This window comes from Thalia democratica, chromosome 2 (assembly GCF_965202585.1).
Source record: "Thalia democratica chromosome 2, ktThaDemo2.hap1.1, whole genome shotgun sequence".
Taxonomy (NCBI): domain Eukaryota; kingdom Metazoa; phylum Chordata; class Thaliacea; order Salpida; family Salpidae; genus Thalia; species Thalia democratica.
The window spans coordinates 61553014-61574479 of record NC_139166.1 but is presented as its reverse complement, the minus strand read 5'-3'; the positions used below and the strand labels follow the sequence as shown (position 1 = coordinate 61574479).

The following is a 21466-nucleotide window of genomic DNA, read 5'->3' as shown; positions in this document are numbered from 1 at the left end:
AGTTTGTAACTTACAAAATTCGTTTTTTCAGTTTGCTTGATTTATTTGTAATTTAAAATAATTTAGATTGTTTTTTTTAAGTGTAAAATAATTTAAAACGTTTTAGTCTCGGTTTTTCATAATCTAGTATTAAAAAAAATGTTTTACTTATAGAATACAAAATACACACTTCGCATTTTGATGCAAAATTAAAAAAGAGTCTTTTAGAGTTTTTTTGGTTAGTGCTATGTTGCAGTTATACTTGTTTAAAACTTTTGAGTAAATAAATAACATTCAAAAACATAGACTTTTTTGTTAATATAGATTTTTTTTTTATGTTTTTTTTTTGTTGCAAATTGGATTTTTCGGTTTTATATTACTATATGTTAATATGTATATATTTATAAACCTTTTGTCTTTGTAGGAAAAACTATACCTGATGTCAGTACTTTGATTTCATCTTTGGAAGCAAGCAAAATTACGTTAAATGAAGATGTAGATAAAGAAGTCTACAGCAGCATCAAGAAAAAAATAAATTTTCACAATGTCATAGCTCTTTATCAATTATCTCAGGTGTTTAAGTTCTCAAACATACTCCAATTTTATTTATCAAAGTTTCTTCCCTGATATTAAAGAGTCTCAAAAGTTTTTAGATTTAGACTAGGAATATGTGGTAAAAATATTGTCAGATAGTTACTTGAACATTGATTCAGAGTTAGAAATTTTTAACGCAGTAGTTTCCTGGTTAGGTTATAGTAAAGAACGCAACGCAAAAATTATTTTTTTTTAAGATTCGTCTAACGTTGTTATCAGTTCCCGCACTTAAATTAATTTCAGGGAAAGCATCTTGTTTTATAGACAATGTTGCTTTCATAAATGAAATGATTGATGAAAAAAGTAAAGAGTTACAGACGAAAAGTTTAACAACTGATAGTAGGTTTTGTAATCAGGATAAATTTAATATAATTATTTGTGGGGGTAGAAAAAAAGAAAAAGTTGTTCGTGATGTGTATAATGTTAAAGCAAACAATTAAAATAACGTTATAAGTTTACCACAACTTCAAGAAGGCAGACAATGGTCAGAAGTAGTCTGCATAAAGGGTGAAATTTTTATATTTGGTGGCTGTGATGATCATTTTGAATGCATAATGTCGATTGAAAAATACTCTGTTAACAATAACGCTTGGAAAGTTGTAGGGTTTATGCCCGATGAATATGATAGTTTTTGTGCCAGTTCTTTTATGGAAAATGCATATGTTTTAGGAGGATACACTCAAGGGAGACCAGTTGACTCTTGTATTAAATTTAAAGCAGCAGATTGTAGCATGAATGAAATAGCTGGAATGAACGTAGCAAGAGACTGTTCAGCTTGTGCAGTATTTGAAGGAGAGATTGTTGTTTCCGGTGGAAATAACTTTGATCGACTTAATACTGTAGAAGCTTATGATCATGTAGCTAATGAATGGACAAACATGCCTAACATGATTGAAGAAAGGGTTCAACATAAATCAGTAGCAATTAAAAACAAATTGTATATGTTTGGGGGTTCTACAAAAACCTGTGAAGTTTATGATTCGATTAGTAGAAAGTTTATTTTAATTAAATCGCCTGCTAATTCCTTTTTGCAAAACTTTTATAACCCAGATGCCGTCATTTCGATTGGTACTAAACTTTCTATATTTCAAAGTAAAAACAGTGCTAGTTTAGTTTATGATGTAGAAAATGACAAGTGGTCAGATGAACCTTGTGAAGTTACTAAAATTATATCAAAGTTCAATTGTGTCAAAGTACCTCAATAATAACAAATAGCAGCAATATAAAACGTTGTTGAACATTTGATACTTTATTTTTTCAAATACACCACATAATGGTTTATAGCTAATTCAAGTTATATCTTGCATAAATGCTTTTTTTTTTGCAACAAAATAAATCTTTTATTTATAAAATTGTTGTTTGTGACTTATCTATTTATTAATTTTAGGAACAAACAAAAATTATTGCAGATATTTATTAATCTTAATCTTGTATACATTACTAAAGAGTATACTTGTGCTTTAAGATGTTTATAGGTAATTTAATACTAAAAAAACTTTAAATAAAGGTGTTTTGTCCATGTATTAAATACAAATAAGGAAGAAACTTAACTGACAATTGTTTATATATTAAAGTATACACCTTATTTTACAAAATATAGAGCAATGTATGTTAAAATACAGTGTTTACCTATAAACCTTCTAAAAACAGTATAAATTTCGATTTGTTAAACGAATTGTTGCATTGGTAATACACGTTTTAACTAGTTTATTTAAAAATCAAGTAATGATATATTATTGATTAACAAATGTTATATTTTATAACAAAACTTAATAAATGTTAATAAATAAGTATTTTCTGTTTTGTTAATTTGAGTTTTTTTAATTTTATGTTAGAACTTAAAACCACTAACAACAAGCGAGTAAATATAATTTAACTAAAAAAGTCTGATATTTTATGCTCTAAGAACTTTAACGTTATACCTACACATAACGCATATGCTTAATTATTTTTTTATAACAACTACTTTGTAAAGCATATTTTGTTTTTTTAATTAAAATTCTTTGCTTATTCTTCTCATATTTAGAAAAAATAAAAGTTTTAGACGATTACTAATAAAGATTAGCAAATTGAAAAAAATTCCAACTTACGCATAAGTATTGATAAAAACTTTACTTTAAGTTTATAAGAGTATCCTTGTTACGTTTTATGTTATAAGGTAGGTAATATTGCCTCTTGAAGGCGGATCAGGGAACAAACGTAAAAAATTGAAAACTTATTAAATAACTAAATATTAAAGCTGCAATATTTTATAGAAGGGGAGTGATTATGTTTTCAAATATAAAAGAATGTTACAACCATAAAAACAGTTTTCAGAAATCGTTCTGTTAAAGCAGTTTGATCTTCGGAAACCCTTCTAGAAAAGCTTTACTTACTTTAATAACAAACTAGCATAAATTAAGTATTTAGTATTAGAAATGTTTATTTTTAACAGTCAAATCCTAATTAATACAGACTGTGAAAGTTTATGATTAAGCTTTTTATACAACTCAAGACTTATTGGAATTGAATTTTAAGTAATACAGTTGAACCTTAAAAAATATTTAATTATATAACCACGAAGATTTTTAAATTTTATATTTAATATACCATCAAAATAATTTTTTGAATTCTAACAAACTAATTCAATTTTTCTGTTAATAAAAGTTGATTTAAATATTTAAGCTAAAATTTTTAAACACACCACACTAAACTTGACTTAAGGTTTGTAATGGACTGAATTATTAATATATACTTTATTCTTGACGATTTTAGTTTAATGAATTTGAGTAATTTAGGTAAAAATTAAATTTTTATAAAATCAACTGTTTTATTTTTTTATCTTTTGACATATATGCTTATAAACTTTAACATCAATTTAAAATTAAGTTGTTTTAAATGTTTATTATTTGCTTTAATATCACGGTTGAACAGTTAAAACTTAAAAAATGTATACATTTGTATCCAGTACATCAAGTTGTTAGATAAAGATAAGTCAAATCACCATATTTATCTAAACTGAGGACTGCTAACAAATAAATGCTATGATATTTATAATAATAGGCTTTGTTAAGTTGTAGGAAACTATAATACATTGAGAACAAAGTTTTTGTTAGGTTTTTAAATATTCATTAATACATTAGTTAGTAATAAAGCAGATTCCCTTAGGTTTAGTAACATAATACTATCTTTAGTTTATTTTGGAGATCAAATCACTCTACTTTACTAAAACGTAAATGTCTGTTTTCAGTTGTTTGATCAAGATATAACTGAAGTTAAAATACTTTATAGTCAGAATACTTAGTAAAGCTAAACTATTTTTTTTTCTTTAACAGCGTAATCACCACAGTAAAAATTATGTAATGCTGAAGTTTACGTTTGTAAGAACTATATTGTTGGTATGTCAACTAAACTTTGTATACTTTTTTACTATGGTTTAATGCACTAAAAACTTGGTAAATTTTTTATCAGTTTTATTTGCCCTATATCTATGAAAAATGATCAGATAATTACTACAGCAGTAAATTTAGGATTTATCAGTTTATTTTTCACTAAGAATTTAAAACTCTTTATCTTCCGATTTCTCATAAGTCTGCTTACTAAGCTTGTCATTTTTCCTTGTACTTGTGCACAATTGTTTACAAATACTACTAAAAATTTATAGTGTAATACAATAAAATTACTAAGTATTCACTGTTTAGATAGCAAGGCAACATAAAAATTCTGGCAATAATGCTTCCCATTGCACTAACATAAATAACAGCTGTATAACTATTCAATTTACCACAACATTGACAGCTATGATGCAGTATAATGTATATAAAAGAGTTGCCAAATTGCTAATGTTACATAACAATTGAACTCTCATCCTAATTAATTATTTGTTTTTTAAACCTTAGAATATAATGCTTGTGTTATTATGTAACAACTTTTTTGTTGAGTTTTAGCAACTGTGGTGTAGAGTAGCAATTAAAACAAACAATTCGTTAAATATCTGACAATCATAGCAGATAGACTTTATTATGAAAGTTTTTTCTACATGATATTTAAAAAAAGTGCAAAAAAGTAAAAGTTTGTTCAGTTTTTCTTTTTGTTTCATTCAAATTTGCCCACCGCATTACCATAGATTAAACCTGAACATAGTTTTACTATTTCAAAATTTCAGTATAATTTGTTTTATTTTTTATTTTAATAGTCAAAAAATTATATCTACAAAACATAAAAAATATTATAAAAAATTTGCTAAATATAAAAAAAAATTTGTTTTAAAATATTTTTCATAATATTTTTTTTTACATTTTTCTAGTTTAGATATTTAACATTTTTGTTATTTCATATGTTGTTATTCAGATAAATATCATAATGTTATTTACAAACAAAGAAGAATAAATTTATAAATACTGTTTTTTTGTTCAAGTTTTACTGATAATTAAAAAAAATGAAGTTTTTTATTAAATTTTAATTTTACAAAATAATTTACAGAAAAAAATACAAAATGACCGTAGTCAAAGAAATAAAAGTAAATATCTTGTGAATTTTTTTTTAAAGTTCATGATTCTATGAAAATAAAAAAGTTTAGTTTATACAAATAATAAGAAAAAAGTAATTTAAAACTTAAAGCAAGCTAGGACTACTTAATGTTTTAAAATTATAACAAAAAAGTTTGTGTAGATCAGAGGTTTCCCAAAATAGGCCAAGTTGCCCCTTTGTGGGCTATGAGCATTTAAGGAGCCAAACGGGGGCCATGAGGTTATAATTTGAAACTTACACTACATATTCTGGAGTTGTTATTGAAGAGCAAAAAAAACGTCTCAGGTGCTTATAATGGTAGTTTTATGAGTATTCTTTTCGAAGGAGGCCATTTGTAAAAATGTTTAGATAACCCTGTTGTACAGTTAGAAGGTATTAAGGTAGTATAACTTAATTTTTTTTTTAATTAAAAAAAGGAGTGTAAATTTATTTGAAGTTTAAAAGCTTTTAATAAAATTAATTCCTTATAACCATTTTTTTTAAACAATAGTCTTTCAACAAGTAAGTTTGTAATGGATGTCACTCTCTAAAATTTTTTAGTTAAAATTATAAATGTTTCTAGACTTGTTTGCTGGAGCTCATGTAATACCCAAACTATTTAGAAAAAATTGAGAAAAAAAGAATATGTTTGATTCATTTTGAAACTAACATTTTGAGAAATAATGTATTTTAAAAAGTTAATCCCACCCACAGATTACAGGATTTAAGTATTAAATACACTTAAATACCCACAGATAAGAACACAACAGGGTTGTCACATACTTGAAATACCCAGGCTAATCAGTAAAATTCAGATTGCTTTGAACCTTTTTAAAAACTTAGGCTAGCTAAGGTTTGATTAAATAAACTCTCATTTGGCAAATTACTGGCTAGCAGTGATATTTTTTATAACCTAAGCCTTTGCATAATTTTAAAATCGATCTTAAAAGCTATTTTATAAAATAATTTTATTTTTTCTTAGTATTTTTATAAAATTTCAATGAAAATCAATAGCTTTAATTTTATTATTCGTTTAGTATTTTCATTTTGATCAAAATTTTTTTATATTCAACATTATAATAATTTTTTTTCAATCCTTAAAAAAACTCAGGCTAGCATTGTGTTACCTAAGCTAGTTGTTTTTTCTACTCAGTCTGTTTTTTTGTCAGAAAAAAAGGCGAAAATGTCTCATAAGAGCTAAAGTTAATTAAAAAAGATTTGAAAAACTTTAAAAAAAACTGACTACAGTTTCTTATAATTTATAAAATCATAATTGTTGTTTTCACAAAAAAGTAGACTATTTGTTTTTTAAATTTACTCCTATTCAACTATTGATTTAAACTAAAAATGTTGTTTATTTTAAATTTAATACATTTAAAAAATTTTTTATTTTTATTTAAAAAAATAATTTTTTTTTTAAGCACACTTACTTACTGATATCAACAAAATTTTGGGTTTGTTAACTAAGAAAATTTTCTATAATGCTTTCGTGTTGTAGTATAAATTTATTTAAATATTAATAAAATACATTATGTAATGTATTTAAATTAGTTAAAATGTTAAAGCTTAAATTTATGAAACATATGTAACTGACATTACAATTTGTTTTTAAATATACTATTCTACTAATTTACTACTTACAGTTACCTCTTGGTTATTTACGCACATTGTGTCCACAGAAAAAATGCATAAAGATACGAAAAGGTACCAAATATACTTACTATAGTAGCTGTTTTTTGATATTGCTTTTAGTTGAAAACAAATTGGGGACTTTCCCACTTTAAACAACTTGTTTACTTCATTTATAAATATGAAAAAAAAAGATGAAAGTATACGAATATTAAAATAAAGAATTTAAATTTATAAAAATAACAATACTTGTGAAAAAATTTTCCAGTTTTAATAATAAGTAAATTTCAGTTTTTCTTTGTTTATATGTTATTTGATACTTAATATTGATGTTCTATTCTATAAAATAATTTGTGCAATATTTAAAAAGTTAAAGTTTTAATTTTATGAATTTTTTAGAATTCTACAGACTGGTAAAGATGCGAGAGGTTACTGTATTTAATTTTGTGTTTGTTAATATGTATTGTTTTTTAAAACGTTCAAAAACATTAATAAACTTGATTAGTTTTAAGTAGAAAAAATTTGTTTTAAAAAAATAATCTCAGGGTTGACACTCGGTCAGGAAAAGTCAGGAAAAATTTTAAAAATTGACAAAAGCCAGGAAAAGTCAGGAAAAGATGGGGGTTTTTAAAAAAAGTCAGGAAAAGTCAGGAAATTTGATAATATTTAAAAAAAATCAGATTTTGTCAGTTTAAATTTACAAAATTTCTTGTTTTTCAAACCCTTCAAATGGTAAATATTAATTAAAAGTCCTTTAAAGTCAGAAAAAGATTGCAAAATTTTCCTATAAATTTTCAAAAATATTTAATTCTATTTCCAATGCCCTCATCCGGTATGAATTAGTAAAATATCCTTTACAAAATTGCAAAAATTTTCTATTAACATGTTGAACAAGTACCCTACTTGAACAAGCAGATTTTGTAAGCTTTTTAGTGTTGATGATCTGTAGCAAGGACACTTCCATAGTGAAACTGTGATATATACACAAAAGTTTATCTAGCATAATTTTAGAATCAAACTGTTCTTTGTTTAAGTAAATAATTGAGTACTTTATAACTAAGCAGTAAGTTTAGCATTTTATGTAACAAGTTAATGAGTATACTTTACCTCTTTATAATTTTTTCAAAGTTGTTTAAATTTATAAAATAAGTTATAAGAGAGGTATATGCCAAGATTAAGTTTACTTATTATTTTATTTTTTGTAGAGTAACTTAAGTTTTAAAGTAAATAAGAGTATATTTATTTGATACAAATTTTATACTAAATGATAAGAGGAAATATTTTATAAACGAAAGTAAAAATAAATGAGTGCCATAAGAAAAGAAATGAAACCCACAAGTTGTGGCTTGATTTAGAGAAAAAATTCTCTTCAACAAGTGTAGGTGCAGCAGATGAGAGCAATTTAAATAATATGAAGCAAATGATTTTAACTGCAAATAAAATGAAGCGGAATGCAGTTCAGATGAAGGAAACTATTTAATTTTAATAGATAAAGAGGTTGAAGTGCTAATAAAAAAACGGAGAAAATAAGTTTTATTACATCATTTAAAAAAACAATATTTGATTAAGTTCTTTATTGTTTTAATGTTTTAACTGTAAAAGTTCGTTTTTGTTTTAAGGTCTGAGTTGTGAAAGTTCCTTATTGATTTAAGGTTTTAATTGTAAAAGTTCCTTATATGACGTTATGTTTATTTAGATACATTTATGCTAGGAAACTCTAAAAAAATGTGTTCTTTATTGTTTTAAGGTTTCAACTGTAAAAATTTGCTATTGTTTTAAAATTTTAGTTGTAAAAGTTTGTTATTTATTCAGGGTTTTAATTGTAAAAGTTCTTAATATGCTGTTTGTTTATCTAGATACATTTATGCTAAAAAATGCTAAAAAATTGTGTCTTTTTTCAGACAAGCTGTGTTTATAAGGTAATAATACAAGTACTTTGCTGATAGAGCTGTTTATTACAAACATCAATCATACACAGATGGTTTAAGTGATGTACTGGAAGTTTGATGATGGAATTCAGCAAAAAAAAAACTGTTGTTTTTAACCTGTAACAAAATTAGATTAAAAGCTTTATATAGTTTCAAGTGTTAGAATATGTATTTTAGAATAAGTTTAATTTAAGAGTTTGATTTAGAAAAGTCAGGAAAATTTTGATAACAAGTCAGGAAAAGTCAGGAAATTTTTCTCAGCTTGATCAGTGGCAACCATGTAATCTACTTCATTTTTTTTTCTTTTAGTATATGTTCTTTTGACTATAGAATTAGTTAATATTACAGTTGTTTTAAATGTTGAACATTTGCTTAAATACTACGGTTGAACAATTAAATCTCAATAAATATATCTATTTGTATTCAGTACAGCAAGTTGTTAGATAAAGATAAGTCAAGCAACCGTGTTTCTTAAAACTAAGAATTGCAATTTAGTAAAAATAAATGCTATGTTTTTATATTTTTTTATTTACTTGTCATATTTATTTTCAGCATTAATTTTAGTTGTAGAAAATAAAAGTTCAATATAAAGATTTTTTTGAAATAATGAACTCAGATATAAGTAAATAATAAGGCATATTCCCACATGCTTAGAAACATAATATTGTTTTTATTAGTTTTAAAGATCTAATAGCTATACTAAAATAAGAGTTTAACATCTTTTATCTTTTTTTTTGACTAAAATATAACTGTACTTGAAAGATTTTATGTTTCAAGTATTAAGTATATGGTAACTAAAAATGTATTTTGCTTTACATTTTTAAAATATATTATACCACCAGACTTGTATCTTAATAAATTTAAATTTCAGTTTTTATATATAATTTTTTCAGTTACATTTTTTTTTAAATATATATAAGTACTGATAGACAAAATAAAATACAAGAAAAAAAGTTAGTTGTTAAGAATTTAAGTGTTTTTACTATGGGACAAAACATTCTTTAAACATAATTTTTAAGCTCTGAAAAGTGTGCAGTTATCAGAATTTAAATAATTTGAAAATCTGTTGTACATACTTTTATATAGATTTCTGTTACATACATCATAAGTTGTTTTTATATAACTTTCTTTAGTTTTGTTGTAATTCATAAATTTAAATAACTATTGAAACAAAAAATCTAAAAACTTACGAGGTTTTACTTACTATGGGTTGTCATAAAAACTTAAAATACTGTAATAACTGTAATTTTAGAAACATTCAAAAAAAAACTATTTTAAACAAAAATAATTTAATAAAAATTTTGAAATTTAAGTAAAAATTACTAAAAAACCTGTAAAAACCTGAAAATTTAAACAGTCTAAGTGTTAAAATTTTAATTTGACAGAAAAAATTCATCATATAGATGCAAAAAAAAATTCAATATTAAAAACTTTTATTATCAAAAAAGACATTTAAAGTAGTATAAAAGTATCTTACTAGGAGAACTTAGCACATTTTTTTTTTCCTTAAACTTAATTTTAAACTAAAAATAGACGAAAAACGTGTACTTTTATAAACTTGAAGACAAAAATTTAAAATTTGGAAGAAACTTGTCTAAAAAATACTGCAACCCCCCTCACTCTAACTACATAGGTATTTTAAGTATTTGGAATAGTCTGACCAACTCAGTCTAGTTTAAACTTAAAAGCCTTTTTTTTATCATCTTTCAGTCTAGTTTAAATACGTTGTTTTTTAAATTTATGATACTTTTTATGATTATATATATTTTTTTTTAATCTGATTTTAATACGTCTATTTGTATTCATTGTGTATTTAAAAATTTTTAAGCTCTATTAGAAATTTTTATTTTCAGTTTTTCCTAATTCTAAGGTTTTTTAAGCTTTTGCATACTCATGTAAGCTTGATGTACCCTGGTTAGTTTTTAGTCACCAATTCTGGCTTTTTTGCTTCAAAGTGTGGCAACCCTTGAAGTATTCTAATATTTATTTATACAGTAATGACAAGTATTAAAGTTTGTTTAAAATTTTTGAATGATTCAAGTCTCAGGATATCTAATGTTTAATTTCTTTTTTTAGTAAGTTTAGTTTGATAAGTTTTCTTAAACTTTATATTGGTTATCCTAAAATTAACTTTTTTAATTTTAGTTTTACTTTTCAAATAAGATATTCAAAAATAGTAGGAATTATATTTATAACTTGGTGGTACATAAAATATTTATTTATTGTAAATTATAGAATTAAATTACATTTGTATAATACACTTCTATCTGTAAATGTATAGTAAAATTTTTTCACTAAAGTTAATATTAAGATTAATGAAATAAGTTAATGTTCAACCCAACTTAATTTTTCTAAAAAGAATGAAATGTTTTCAATAACTATAAGTATTTTCAATTATATGTAAATTGTAGATTTAAGTAAAAAATAAAACACAATATTCTAAAAATTAACAAGTTTCCAACTCACTTAAACTATTCTGTTTATTCTATATTTGTTAAAGACTCTGATCAACTCAGGCTAGTTTACATTAAAAAAGGCTTGTTATATTTTTTAGCAACTCTCAGGCTAGTTTAAATGTTTTTCTCAATTTAGGATTCTTTTTATGATTTTATATAATTTTTTCAAATGCAATTTCATCTAGTTTTTTTTGTTGTTTTTGTATTTTATCAATTTAAACATTATTTTTTAACCCATGCATATTTATGTTAGCTTGATGTATCTTTGGTCTCCAATCCTGCCTTTTTGCTTCAAAAAGTGGCAAACCTTGAAGTATGCTTATTCTTATTTAAGCATATATTAAACACTGTCACATATTAAACCTTTAATAAATATTTTAAACAACTTTTTTAGTTCAAGCTGATTAAGGTTTTATTAAAGTTTTTTTGTCATTACCGGTCTAGCTTAATAAATTATCTTATATTTTTTACAGACTTTTCTAATTTTTTTTCTGTAAAAGTATGTTTTTTATTCTAAATTTAAGTTATTTAGATTTTACTAACTTTTTTGTTACCTTGATTACATAATGTTTATAACAAGTTTTTGAGCTTTTACTTTACTATCACTTTTATTTGCACAAGTTCAGGATCACTCAGGTTAGTTTGTAATTAAAGCTAATAGTTATTCACTTAGATATTTTGTTTTATATAAGTGTGACAACCCTATTAATATTTTTCAATCCATATTTATTCATAATATTTATTGTAAAATAAATTTACTTGTTTGAAAATATTAAAATAAGAAAGTAGTAAAACATTTATTTATTAAGCTTATAAGCTTCAGCTCGTAGAAGTTTATGTAAGGATAAGCCAAGTTTCTTTAAAATTTTTCACAGAAGCTGATGTAATTATATTATTAAAATATTAAAGTGGTTTGTTTGTTCCTAGAACTAGCAGCGTACTAGACTAAAAATCCTTTTAAAGAAACAGTAAAAAAATATTTTTAGCAGTTTAGTTTCCCTAAGTTTTAATTAGCTTGCAAACCACTGGTTTCAAATGGAGAAAACTTGTTTGTAAAAAATTGGATCTTATTATGTTTAAACACTTAAATATATAATGATATATCTAGTAAGATTTTGAAAGACCAACTAAATTTTTTTAAAAAATCTCAAAGTACAAACTAGACAATGTTTGAATGCAAAAAAGAAATTGCAGTCTAATTTTTTACTTCTATGTGTTGTGTTAAGTAATCATAGGTAATGGTCAATGCATAATTGAAAGCGCTTCATAATATCTTATGGTACTAAAATGTATAAATGACATATAAACATATATTTTATTCTAAGAATTGTTTATCTTTTTAATTTTACTAATTTGAAAATTCTGTTTAGATTTATAGTTTTAATTACGATATTTTATTTATGTGACTCCCTATCCCTACACTTATTAAATAAAATTCGTACCTCGTGTAAATCTTTAAAAAAAGCAGTTTAAAAGTTTTAAAGTACTTCAAACAAAAAGGCTTTTTTTAAATATGTTAAACTGTAAACATTTCATATGTATTAATTTCAGAAGTAATATAATAAGTTATGAAAATAGATAAGTTAAACAACATTCAAATTTTTACGGGTAAAAGTTACTCTAATAGCACTAGAGGAAAGAAAAGAAAATATGAAACTACTTATCCGGAACAGAGCAGCAATAAATTATCTTGCACAAATAAGCAACTGTGTGACTTTAGTGAGCTGTGTAGAAACAATTATGTGAAGTCTAAAGAAGAATTGGAAACCTTAAAAGGGGCTGCTCAATCAGGTTAGATATTAAAAACAACCAATTTAAAAAGTTTTTAAAAAGAGTTTAAAAAAAGCTGTTATTTTCTTACAGTTTTTTATAAATCGTGTCTACTCAATTTAGAAAAAATTAATTTTCATGAAAAAAAAAACTTTGTTTAAATTTTTTAATACCTGATCTTGTCCGTAAAAAACCTAACTCACTATTTAATTTGTAAATACAACACTAGCTTGTTTTTTTTATAAACTATAAAGTTAATAGCATAGGTGTTTGGCCACAGGTTATCGATTAGACTCAATAAAAATAAGTCGTAAATTTTAAGAGGCTATCGAAATTATAATCAGTATTTTACACTACCTGTCTAACATATGTACTTAGTTTCTTAATGTCTTATAAAATGATCTTTAGCAATTTTTACTTGAATCTTTATCTATTTAATTATAATTTTAATTATGATAACTTTTGTGAACAAATTAACGTAATACAAAATTTTTTTTTTTGTATACAGCTAGTTAGTAGTATAATACAGAACTACACAAATAATTTTTTAGTTGTTTAAATAGTAAGTCTATTGAAATAGATGTCTTAAAGATGCTAATAAATTTAACTTTAACAAAAAATAGACTAAAGGGAAGTCTTCATTTGTTTTAGCTCAGAACTTAATTTAAAAAATCAACTCCGAAATGATTATAAAATTTTGTAAAATACTATGACATTCCTGAAAAAAAATTTTAAAATAATCAAAATAATTGTTGCCGTTCAAATCACTATAAAAAAAAAATTTTTTTTTAGTTTATGTTACTAATTAAAACTATAATAATAAACGAAAAAAAAAATTATACTGTAATTTAACGTTTTTGACCAATAATATGTTTTGTTTTTTAAAGCTCTTTAATTATACCATTATCACATTGTAGGAAATATGACACAAGTTATAATATCATCTTCAAAAGAATCGAAACTCTTGTTAAACGAAGACTTAGAAAAAGGAATTTGCAAACGCAGCGAAGATAAATTTAATATCGAAAATGTGGTAGTTGTTTATTACTTTTCACGACTCTTTAACTTATTCACTGTATCTGAGAATTCCTTTCAATTTATCGAACGATGCTTTCCAATGTTTGTTGATAACACGTCTTTTTTAGAGTTAGACATTAAAAGTATGAGAAAAATATTGTCAAGTAGTGAACTAAATATTGATTCAGAATTGGAAGTTTTTAACGCAGTAGTTTCCTGGCTAAGTTACAAAATAGAACGTAGTAAATATTTAAAAGATATTTTCTTGAAAATTCGTCTATCCTTGTTGTCTATTCCTGCTTTGAATTATGTTTCAGAGAAGACTTCTAGTTTTGATGATTTTAATTACATAAACAGTTTAATTTTAGAAATAACTAGAGGACCTCACTTAACAAGCTTAAATACTGTTGCTAGGCATTGTAAACAGGATAAATTTAATGTATTCGTGTGTGGGGGTGAGAAAGAAGATATTGTTGTTCGTGATGTGTATAGTGTTACAGCAAACGATCAAAATAGTGTTACCATTTTACCACAACTTAAAGAAGGCAGAGAATGGTCAGAAGTAGTTTGCATAAAGGGTGAAATGTTTGTATTTGGTGGCCTAGGTAATCATTATGAATGCATAACTTCTATTGAAAAATACTCAAGTACAAATAACACTTGGGAAATTGTAGGTAATTTGCCTAACGAACGTATTGCTTTTTGTGCGTGTTCTTTTATGGGTTACGGTTATGTTTTAGGGGGACGTTTTGGAGGGAGATTAGTTAACAGTTGTTTAATGTTCAATCCAGCAACTTGTAGCTTTAAACAAGTTGCTGAAATGAAATATGCAAGAAGCGGTTCTAATTGTACCGTGTTTGAAGGAACAATTGTTGTTTCTGGCGGTAGAAGTTATAACGATGTGACACTTAACACTGTTGAAGCATTTGACCATGTCGCTGATGAATGGACAAACATGCCTAATATGGTTAAAGAAAGAGTTCTTCACAAGTCTATTGCTATAAGAAACAAATTGTATGTAGTTGGAGGTACAAATAAAAGTTGTGAAGTTTATGATTCAACTTGTAAAAAGTTTGCTTTACTTAAATCCATTCCAGACGACTTTCTACGCTATTTATTCTTACCAGAGGCCGTAATTTCTATTGAAAACAAAATTATTGTATTTAAATCTGGAATAAGTATTTGTTTGTCTTATGATGTAGAAAAAGACTCTTGGTTAGAGGAACAATATGAAGTAACCAGAAATCTTTCAAGATTTTGTTGTGTTAAAGTGCCTCAATTCTAATAGACAGCAATAGTGCATTAATTTAAACTCTTTTTAGAATTTTCAAAATAAATTCGATTAAAAGGATCAATTTATTTTTGTTAATTTTTGTGTGAGACTTTTGTTCTTTGTCACTCAAATTACAAAACTATTTCAAGACATTAATTTGCATTATATTATTTTACTGCTAACAATATTAATACTTCTTTTGATAGTTTGATATCATATATAAGTATGAATACACTGATTTAGCTTAAAAGTTCGTAAGATATATTTTGAATACAAATCAAAGTACTTGTAAATGAATGAATCTTTTATATGATCTTCCATTGTTTTAATGTTAACTATTCCAACATTGAATGTTTAATTTTGCAAAATAAGCTCAACCAATGAAGCGTGTAATTTTATAAGAAAATATAGATTTGTATATAAATTTGTGTTTATATTAAATAAAAAGTTTGTATTGAGATATTGCCTGACATTATTTACAATCGTTTTTAGAACTACCTTTTGTTTTTTTGTTGTTTATCATTTAAGTATTAAAAGGTTTATAAAACATTACTTAATTGTATTAAATTTATTTCAAAATTTTATATTTGTTACATGATTTATATTTTCTAAAGTTTTTTCACTTAAACTTAAATTGTTCTTAAGTTTTATTTATCTACATTTGATTTATAAACGTAACTTATATTTCTGAAGCAGAATTTTTTCAATTTTGTTTTGTAGTTTTTTTTTATAATAAATATATTGTTCAATTTGTCTTGTCTGATTCATATAAAGTAGCATTTAGTAGTTTTAAGGTAAGTGATATATAAAGTAAGTAACTAATAATGTGTATACTAACACTGGTCTAGAAGTTGTTATGTTATGTCAAAACTGAGATATTATTTGGACACAGTTACACTTAAAATGGTATATTATAGTTTGTTTAATCCGCATATCCAATATTGTATACCTGCCGGGGGTAATGCTGCTGGCCGTTACTTAAAATCAATTGTTTGTATGTAAAAAAGAGGTTTGACAGGTATGTTTGTCGAGGCCTGCCTTGACCATATTAAACAATCTGTTTAAAAAAAAAATGGTGTGCTAAAATTAAATGATGTGTATGAGTTGCAAATATGTAAATTGATGCGTAATACTAAAACAGGGTTCGATGTAGAGCACAATATATTTACACTTGCTAGCTCTGTTCACTCACACAACACTAGAATTTCAAAGAAATTAATCTTATAACTGAAAGACCTAGAACAAGACTTGGCCTAAACTGCTTTAGGTATTTGGGTCCCAAGTTTTGGTCTACTGTCCCTGAAACTTTTAAAAACTTTAAATTTAGATATAAAAACTTTTTGTTAAATAACTACAAGGAGTAGATCTAGAGCGCTTCTGCATGTATCTTTGTTTGTGTTAAAATTTTATTGATATTATATGGGCATCAGATTGTGATGTGTGAGTCTTTACTTTATAAAATGTCCTGGTAATAAATAAAAAAGAAATAAAATATAAAGAAAAAAGTTAGTGACCGAGGGTAAGGTTTAGGAATAACATTGATAGTAAAAATTAAAAAAAAAACTAAAAAAGATTAAGAATTAAATTAAATAAAAATAATTTAAATTAATTAAAAAAAATTAAAAAAATTTATATAAAAAAAAAATACTTCCGACCGAAGGTGAGGTTTAAGGGTAACAGTGATAGTGAGAAAAATTAATAAAATTAGTAAAAAATTAAAAAACAAAAACAAATAACCCGTGGAAAACTGTCTGTGTGCAAAATTGTCTGCTCGTGCAAAAGTGACCCTTCGTGCAAAAGTATCTTCGTGCAATTTTATCCCCTCTAGCAAAAGTATTTTCGTGCAATTTCGTAAACTCGTGCAAATTCGTACGATTGCGAAATTTAGACAGCTACCCACAAACAGTATCTCTTTTTTCTTACTCACAGTATATCGTTATTCTAGCTTGTCTTTTATAAAACTTAATACTTTAAATTAGATACTGATTTATTTGAGTTTGCAACAGCTGATTGTGAGTTCACTCTGATAGCAGTGATCACATGATTGGATTGTTGATGTGTTTTTTGTAGTAGCGTCGGCGGATACTTGCTTGGGGATTTGAGCTTCATCGTTTTCCCACACTTTGTTGTTTTTGGTGTTGAAATTTTATCCTCGAGTGTTTGCCAAATGGTGTGTCACCAAGGTCTACTTTTTAATAAAGGGTTAGGATTTGGGTAGATTTAATTTAATTTCTTAATTATAAAGATAGGGCAGGTGGAATAACACGTGATGAGCTCAAACTCACTCGCTTGACCTTCAAAAGACGTTTATCACTGCAGAGGGGAGAGTGAGTTCTTCAAATGTTTTTCTACCATATAAAAAAAATAAATTAATTAAACATATAAAAAAAGTTTTACTGTTTCTTTGTAAATTAACAAAAAATAAGTGAAAAATACTACAAATTGAAGGGTTTATAACGTACATAGATTTACTATCATTTACTTAAAAAAATTGGAACAAAGCTTTATGCATTCAAACAAAGAACCATTTTTTGTCATTTTTATGGCTATCTTAAAACAGCTGTTTTAAAATTTTCACATTTTATTTAAATATACTTTTAAAAGTAATTAAGATTTTAAAATTGTCTAAAAATATAAAATCTTGCAATGGTTTATTTTTATTCATATGTTTATTTTGTTTGCTAGACATTAACTCTTAAAATATACTTAATCACAATAGATTCGTAAAAGCACTAGGAAAATACGAAGTTTTTATTACGTTAAACAACAATTTTCTAATATATACTCTTTATATAGTTCTTTATAAGGACATTGTTTAAAAATTAAAGAAATCAAAACAAAAAATGGTTGTGTTTTTAAAATTATTTAAATTTTCTTATTGTAAAGTATGAACTCTTTTTCTTTTTAGTAGATAATTGTGTTTAGTTTATAAAAAATTTGTGTTTAGTTTATAAAAAATGTTTAAGACCACTGCTCTAGAATTACCTAATTATTTCAGTTTATACTACTTAAGTTCGTAAAATAACAAAGTTGAAATATATTTGTTAAACTTTAGTAAATAATAAATAAAATATAGTTATTACGTGCTAAAAGTTACTTTTTACATGGTAACACAAACAGCAATACATATATCAGGGTTGCCACACACTCAGGGAACTCAGGGAATCTCAGGGAATTTTCAAACTGTAGAAAATCTCAGGGAAACTCAGGGAAAATCAGGGAATTTTGGCATTTTTCTTTTAACTCAGGGAAACTCAGGGAAGTTTTGATTTTTTCTCTAATTTTCAGGGAAGTTTTTGAAAATCTCAGGGAATTTTTTTTTCTAGATCTAGAATGAGGTTTAGTTAATCCAGTTTCAATATTTTGTTCAAAAGTAGTAATTTTTATTATTTAAGTGGTTATTTAGAATTTTTTTAGCCTTGCGGCTAGTTCTTCAGTATTCTTAGTATTAACATTGTAGTTTTTTTAAGTTTTAAATTTATATTTACTTAAGTAAAACCAAACAGTTTAGAGAAATGAAAGTTGTTGTTAACTTTTTTACAATAATGTTAAGCTTTTAAGTTTTATTTACTGCATTCAGAACAGTTGCTAGGAAAGAAATACAAGTCATAATGAAGTTGTTATGTATGCATTTAAGTGAGTTCTTCATGTGAAATTATTATTATAGTATAATTTAATTTTGTCAATTAAAATGTCAAACAGATTAAACTTTATTCTTTTATGTAGAAAATTAAGGGCATAGGGGGGTGAACACCCTTTTTTGGTTTTTGATCTTATTTTATATAGTTTTTGCTAAGCTAAAAAATGCTTTTTACAGATTTAAAAATTTCAAAATAATTTTTGAGATATAGCCGGTCAAAGTCGGAGCCAACAATAGGTTCCTTATGGGAGGCGCAAACTAAAACGGCAAAGTTAGACTATTTCACTAAAAATCTACCTTCTCCTACGTTTTTTGAGATAACTACCTCAAATTTTCAGGAAATGTTCCTTAATATATTTAAAAAATTTTGTTTAACCAGAATTTAAAAAAAAAGATAAAATAAAAATTTTATATAAAAAATAAACAAAAAAAACAGTTTTTTTTTTTTAATTCTTTTAAATTCTGTTCCGACAGAAATTTCTAAATATATTAAGGAACATTTCCTAAAAATTTAAGGTAGTTATCTCAAAAAACCTAGGTGAAGATAGATTTTTAGTAATTTCTAGTTATTTGCCGTTTTAGTTTGCGCCTCCCACAAGGAACCTATTGTTGCCTCTGACTTTGACCGGCTATATCTCAAAAAATATTTTGAATTTTTTAAATCTGTAAAAACCATCTTGTAGCTTAGTAAAAACTATTTAAAATAAGATCAAAAACCAAAAAAGGGTGTTTACCCCCCTATGCCCTTAACTAACAAGTTTGCACAAAGTAGTGCAAAAATTTAGTTTTTAATTTTTAATTTGTTTAAACCTTTTAAGATTGAGTTTTTGAAAACAGCTTTTTTCATAAATTTAAATGCAGAAGCATACACATAGAACCTTTCTTTTATTATTAAAGAAGAAAAATGTAAGTGAGCTATTTATAATTTGTGTTAGAAGAGAAATTTTTTTTTTAAGATTTGAAAAATACTCAGGGAAACTCAGGGAAATTTAAGGTTACTCAGGGAAATTTTTGGTCACTCAGGGAAGATTTTTTGGCTCAAAGAGTGGCAACCCTGATATATATCACAATATACAAAATAAGGGTTGATCATATCAATTCGATCATCAGACCACAAGCTTTCGGTAGACTGATAACGATTTTATCCTGATTAGTTTAACTTGAGCTTGTCTTACGCCACACGAAAGTCCAGGTTTCTGCGCTGCTGAATTTCGCCGATGTTTTTGTTGATAATCTACAAAAAAATTATTTATTACAAAAACGTTAATAAAATCTTATAACCATAAAATATTGAAAATTTAAAGTTTCGTAAGATCAGTACAAACTTGGCTATTAAAAATTTGTAAGTAAATATACAAAAAAATATTTTATGCAAACAACGTTTATCGTAGTTATCAGTTCCTGCTTTAACATAAATATCAGACAAAATTTCTCGCATTACGGACGGTTTTGTTGAGATTGACAAGTTAATTGCTAAAAAAAACTGATAAGACCCTCAAAAAACACAAATTAAAGCAGGCACTGCGATCAAAACAAATTCAGCATCAATTTTTGTGGAGGATTTCTAAAATTCGAAGTAGTTTTCGTCCGGCACGCACATGTTGTCGCGCTGAAGAACGTCAAAAGTGCTGCTAGCATGCCTCAAATGACAAAATAGACGGAAAAGTTCCGAAGCTTTCTGCATCAGTGGTTTTCGTGTTCGGCGTGTTTCGCAAGTACGTGAGGCATTTGATGTCCGTCGAAAATACTCGTTTGCCACTGGTGCTAGGAAAAATTTGGCACAAATGTGCGATGAGCTTTCAGTATTTTGCGGGGAATGTTTACGTCTTGGGAGGATTCCTCTACTGGGTCGCACAGGACTCGGGGGTGAAATTCAACACTGGGAATTTAGCTTGGGCGGAAGTATAAATGAAGCGAGGTACGACTTACACGTAGTTAAAGGAAAAAATGTGGTGCAACATGGTTTTGGGTTCTGTTGAGTCTATAATTAACTATTTTCTAAATATTAATAGTTATTTTTTGCTTCACATTTTTATTTTCGATAACTGTTACTTTTGTTTTAAAACAGAATTAATATTGTTAGAAATAGTAAATTAACTTTTTTTAATGCTAAAGATAAGTTTTAAGTTTTAGATCTTCTTTAGCTAAGCTGGTCAATTCTTTGTAAATAATTCATATGTTTTAATTCTAATAATGAATAAATTAGTTTAAAAAACTTCTTCAACATTTTTTAAATATTTAACCTTTTCTGTGAAAACATAACGCATTTTTTGTATATTAGCACAAAGTTACAACTTTGTCATAGAAGTTTAAATAGTCTACAATCCTAATTTTACATGTTTCATACATTATAACTGTTCTTGCAATTAATAAAAAAAAGGTTAATGGTGTATTTTGTCAAATAAGTCAAATAAGCATTTGTATAACTAAATTACAAATACTCAAAATAATATAACCAGTCTTAAGTAATGATTTACCAGATTCATAGTCTGGATTCGGTTATATCCAGCCTTAATTTCGAAAATAGATCCGGATCCAGTTTTGACCAGATATTGAATTTTTAGACCCGGTTGTCCATTAGTTTCAAAGCTTTAGAAAATGAGTAATACTAAGTTATAAACAATAAAAACTCTACTCACAGTTTCAATAGCATAATAACCTCTTATACTTTTATTTTACTCTTACAAGGTAT

General features: G+C 25.5%; 1 protein-coding gene across 1 annotated transcript; it reads left to right on the top strand.

Annotated features, from left to right (window-relative positions):
* Window positions 1-1127: 1127 nt before the first annotated feature.
* On the top strand, window positions 1128-20682 carry LOC145828832 (alpha-scruin-like). The gene is made up of 4 exons (XM_082936582.1): window positions 1128-1475; window positions 14289-14446; window positions 14663-14889; window positions 20432-20682. The coding sequence occupies exons 1-4, from the start codon at window positions 1128-1130 to the stop codon at window positions 20680-20682; spliced, it is 984 nt and encodes a 327-aa protein (XP_082792708.1).
* Window positions 20683-21466: the final 784 nt, after the last annotated feature.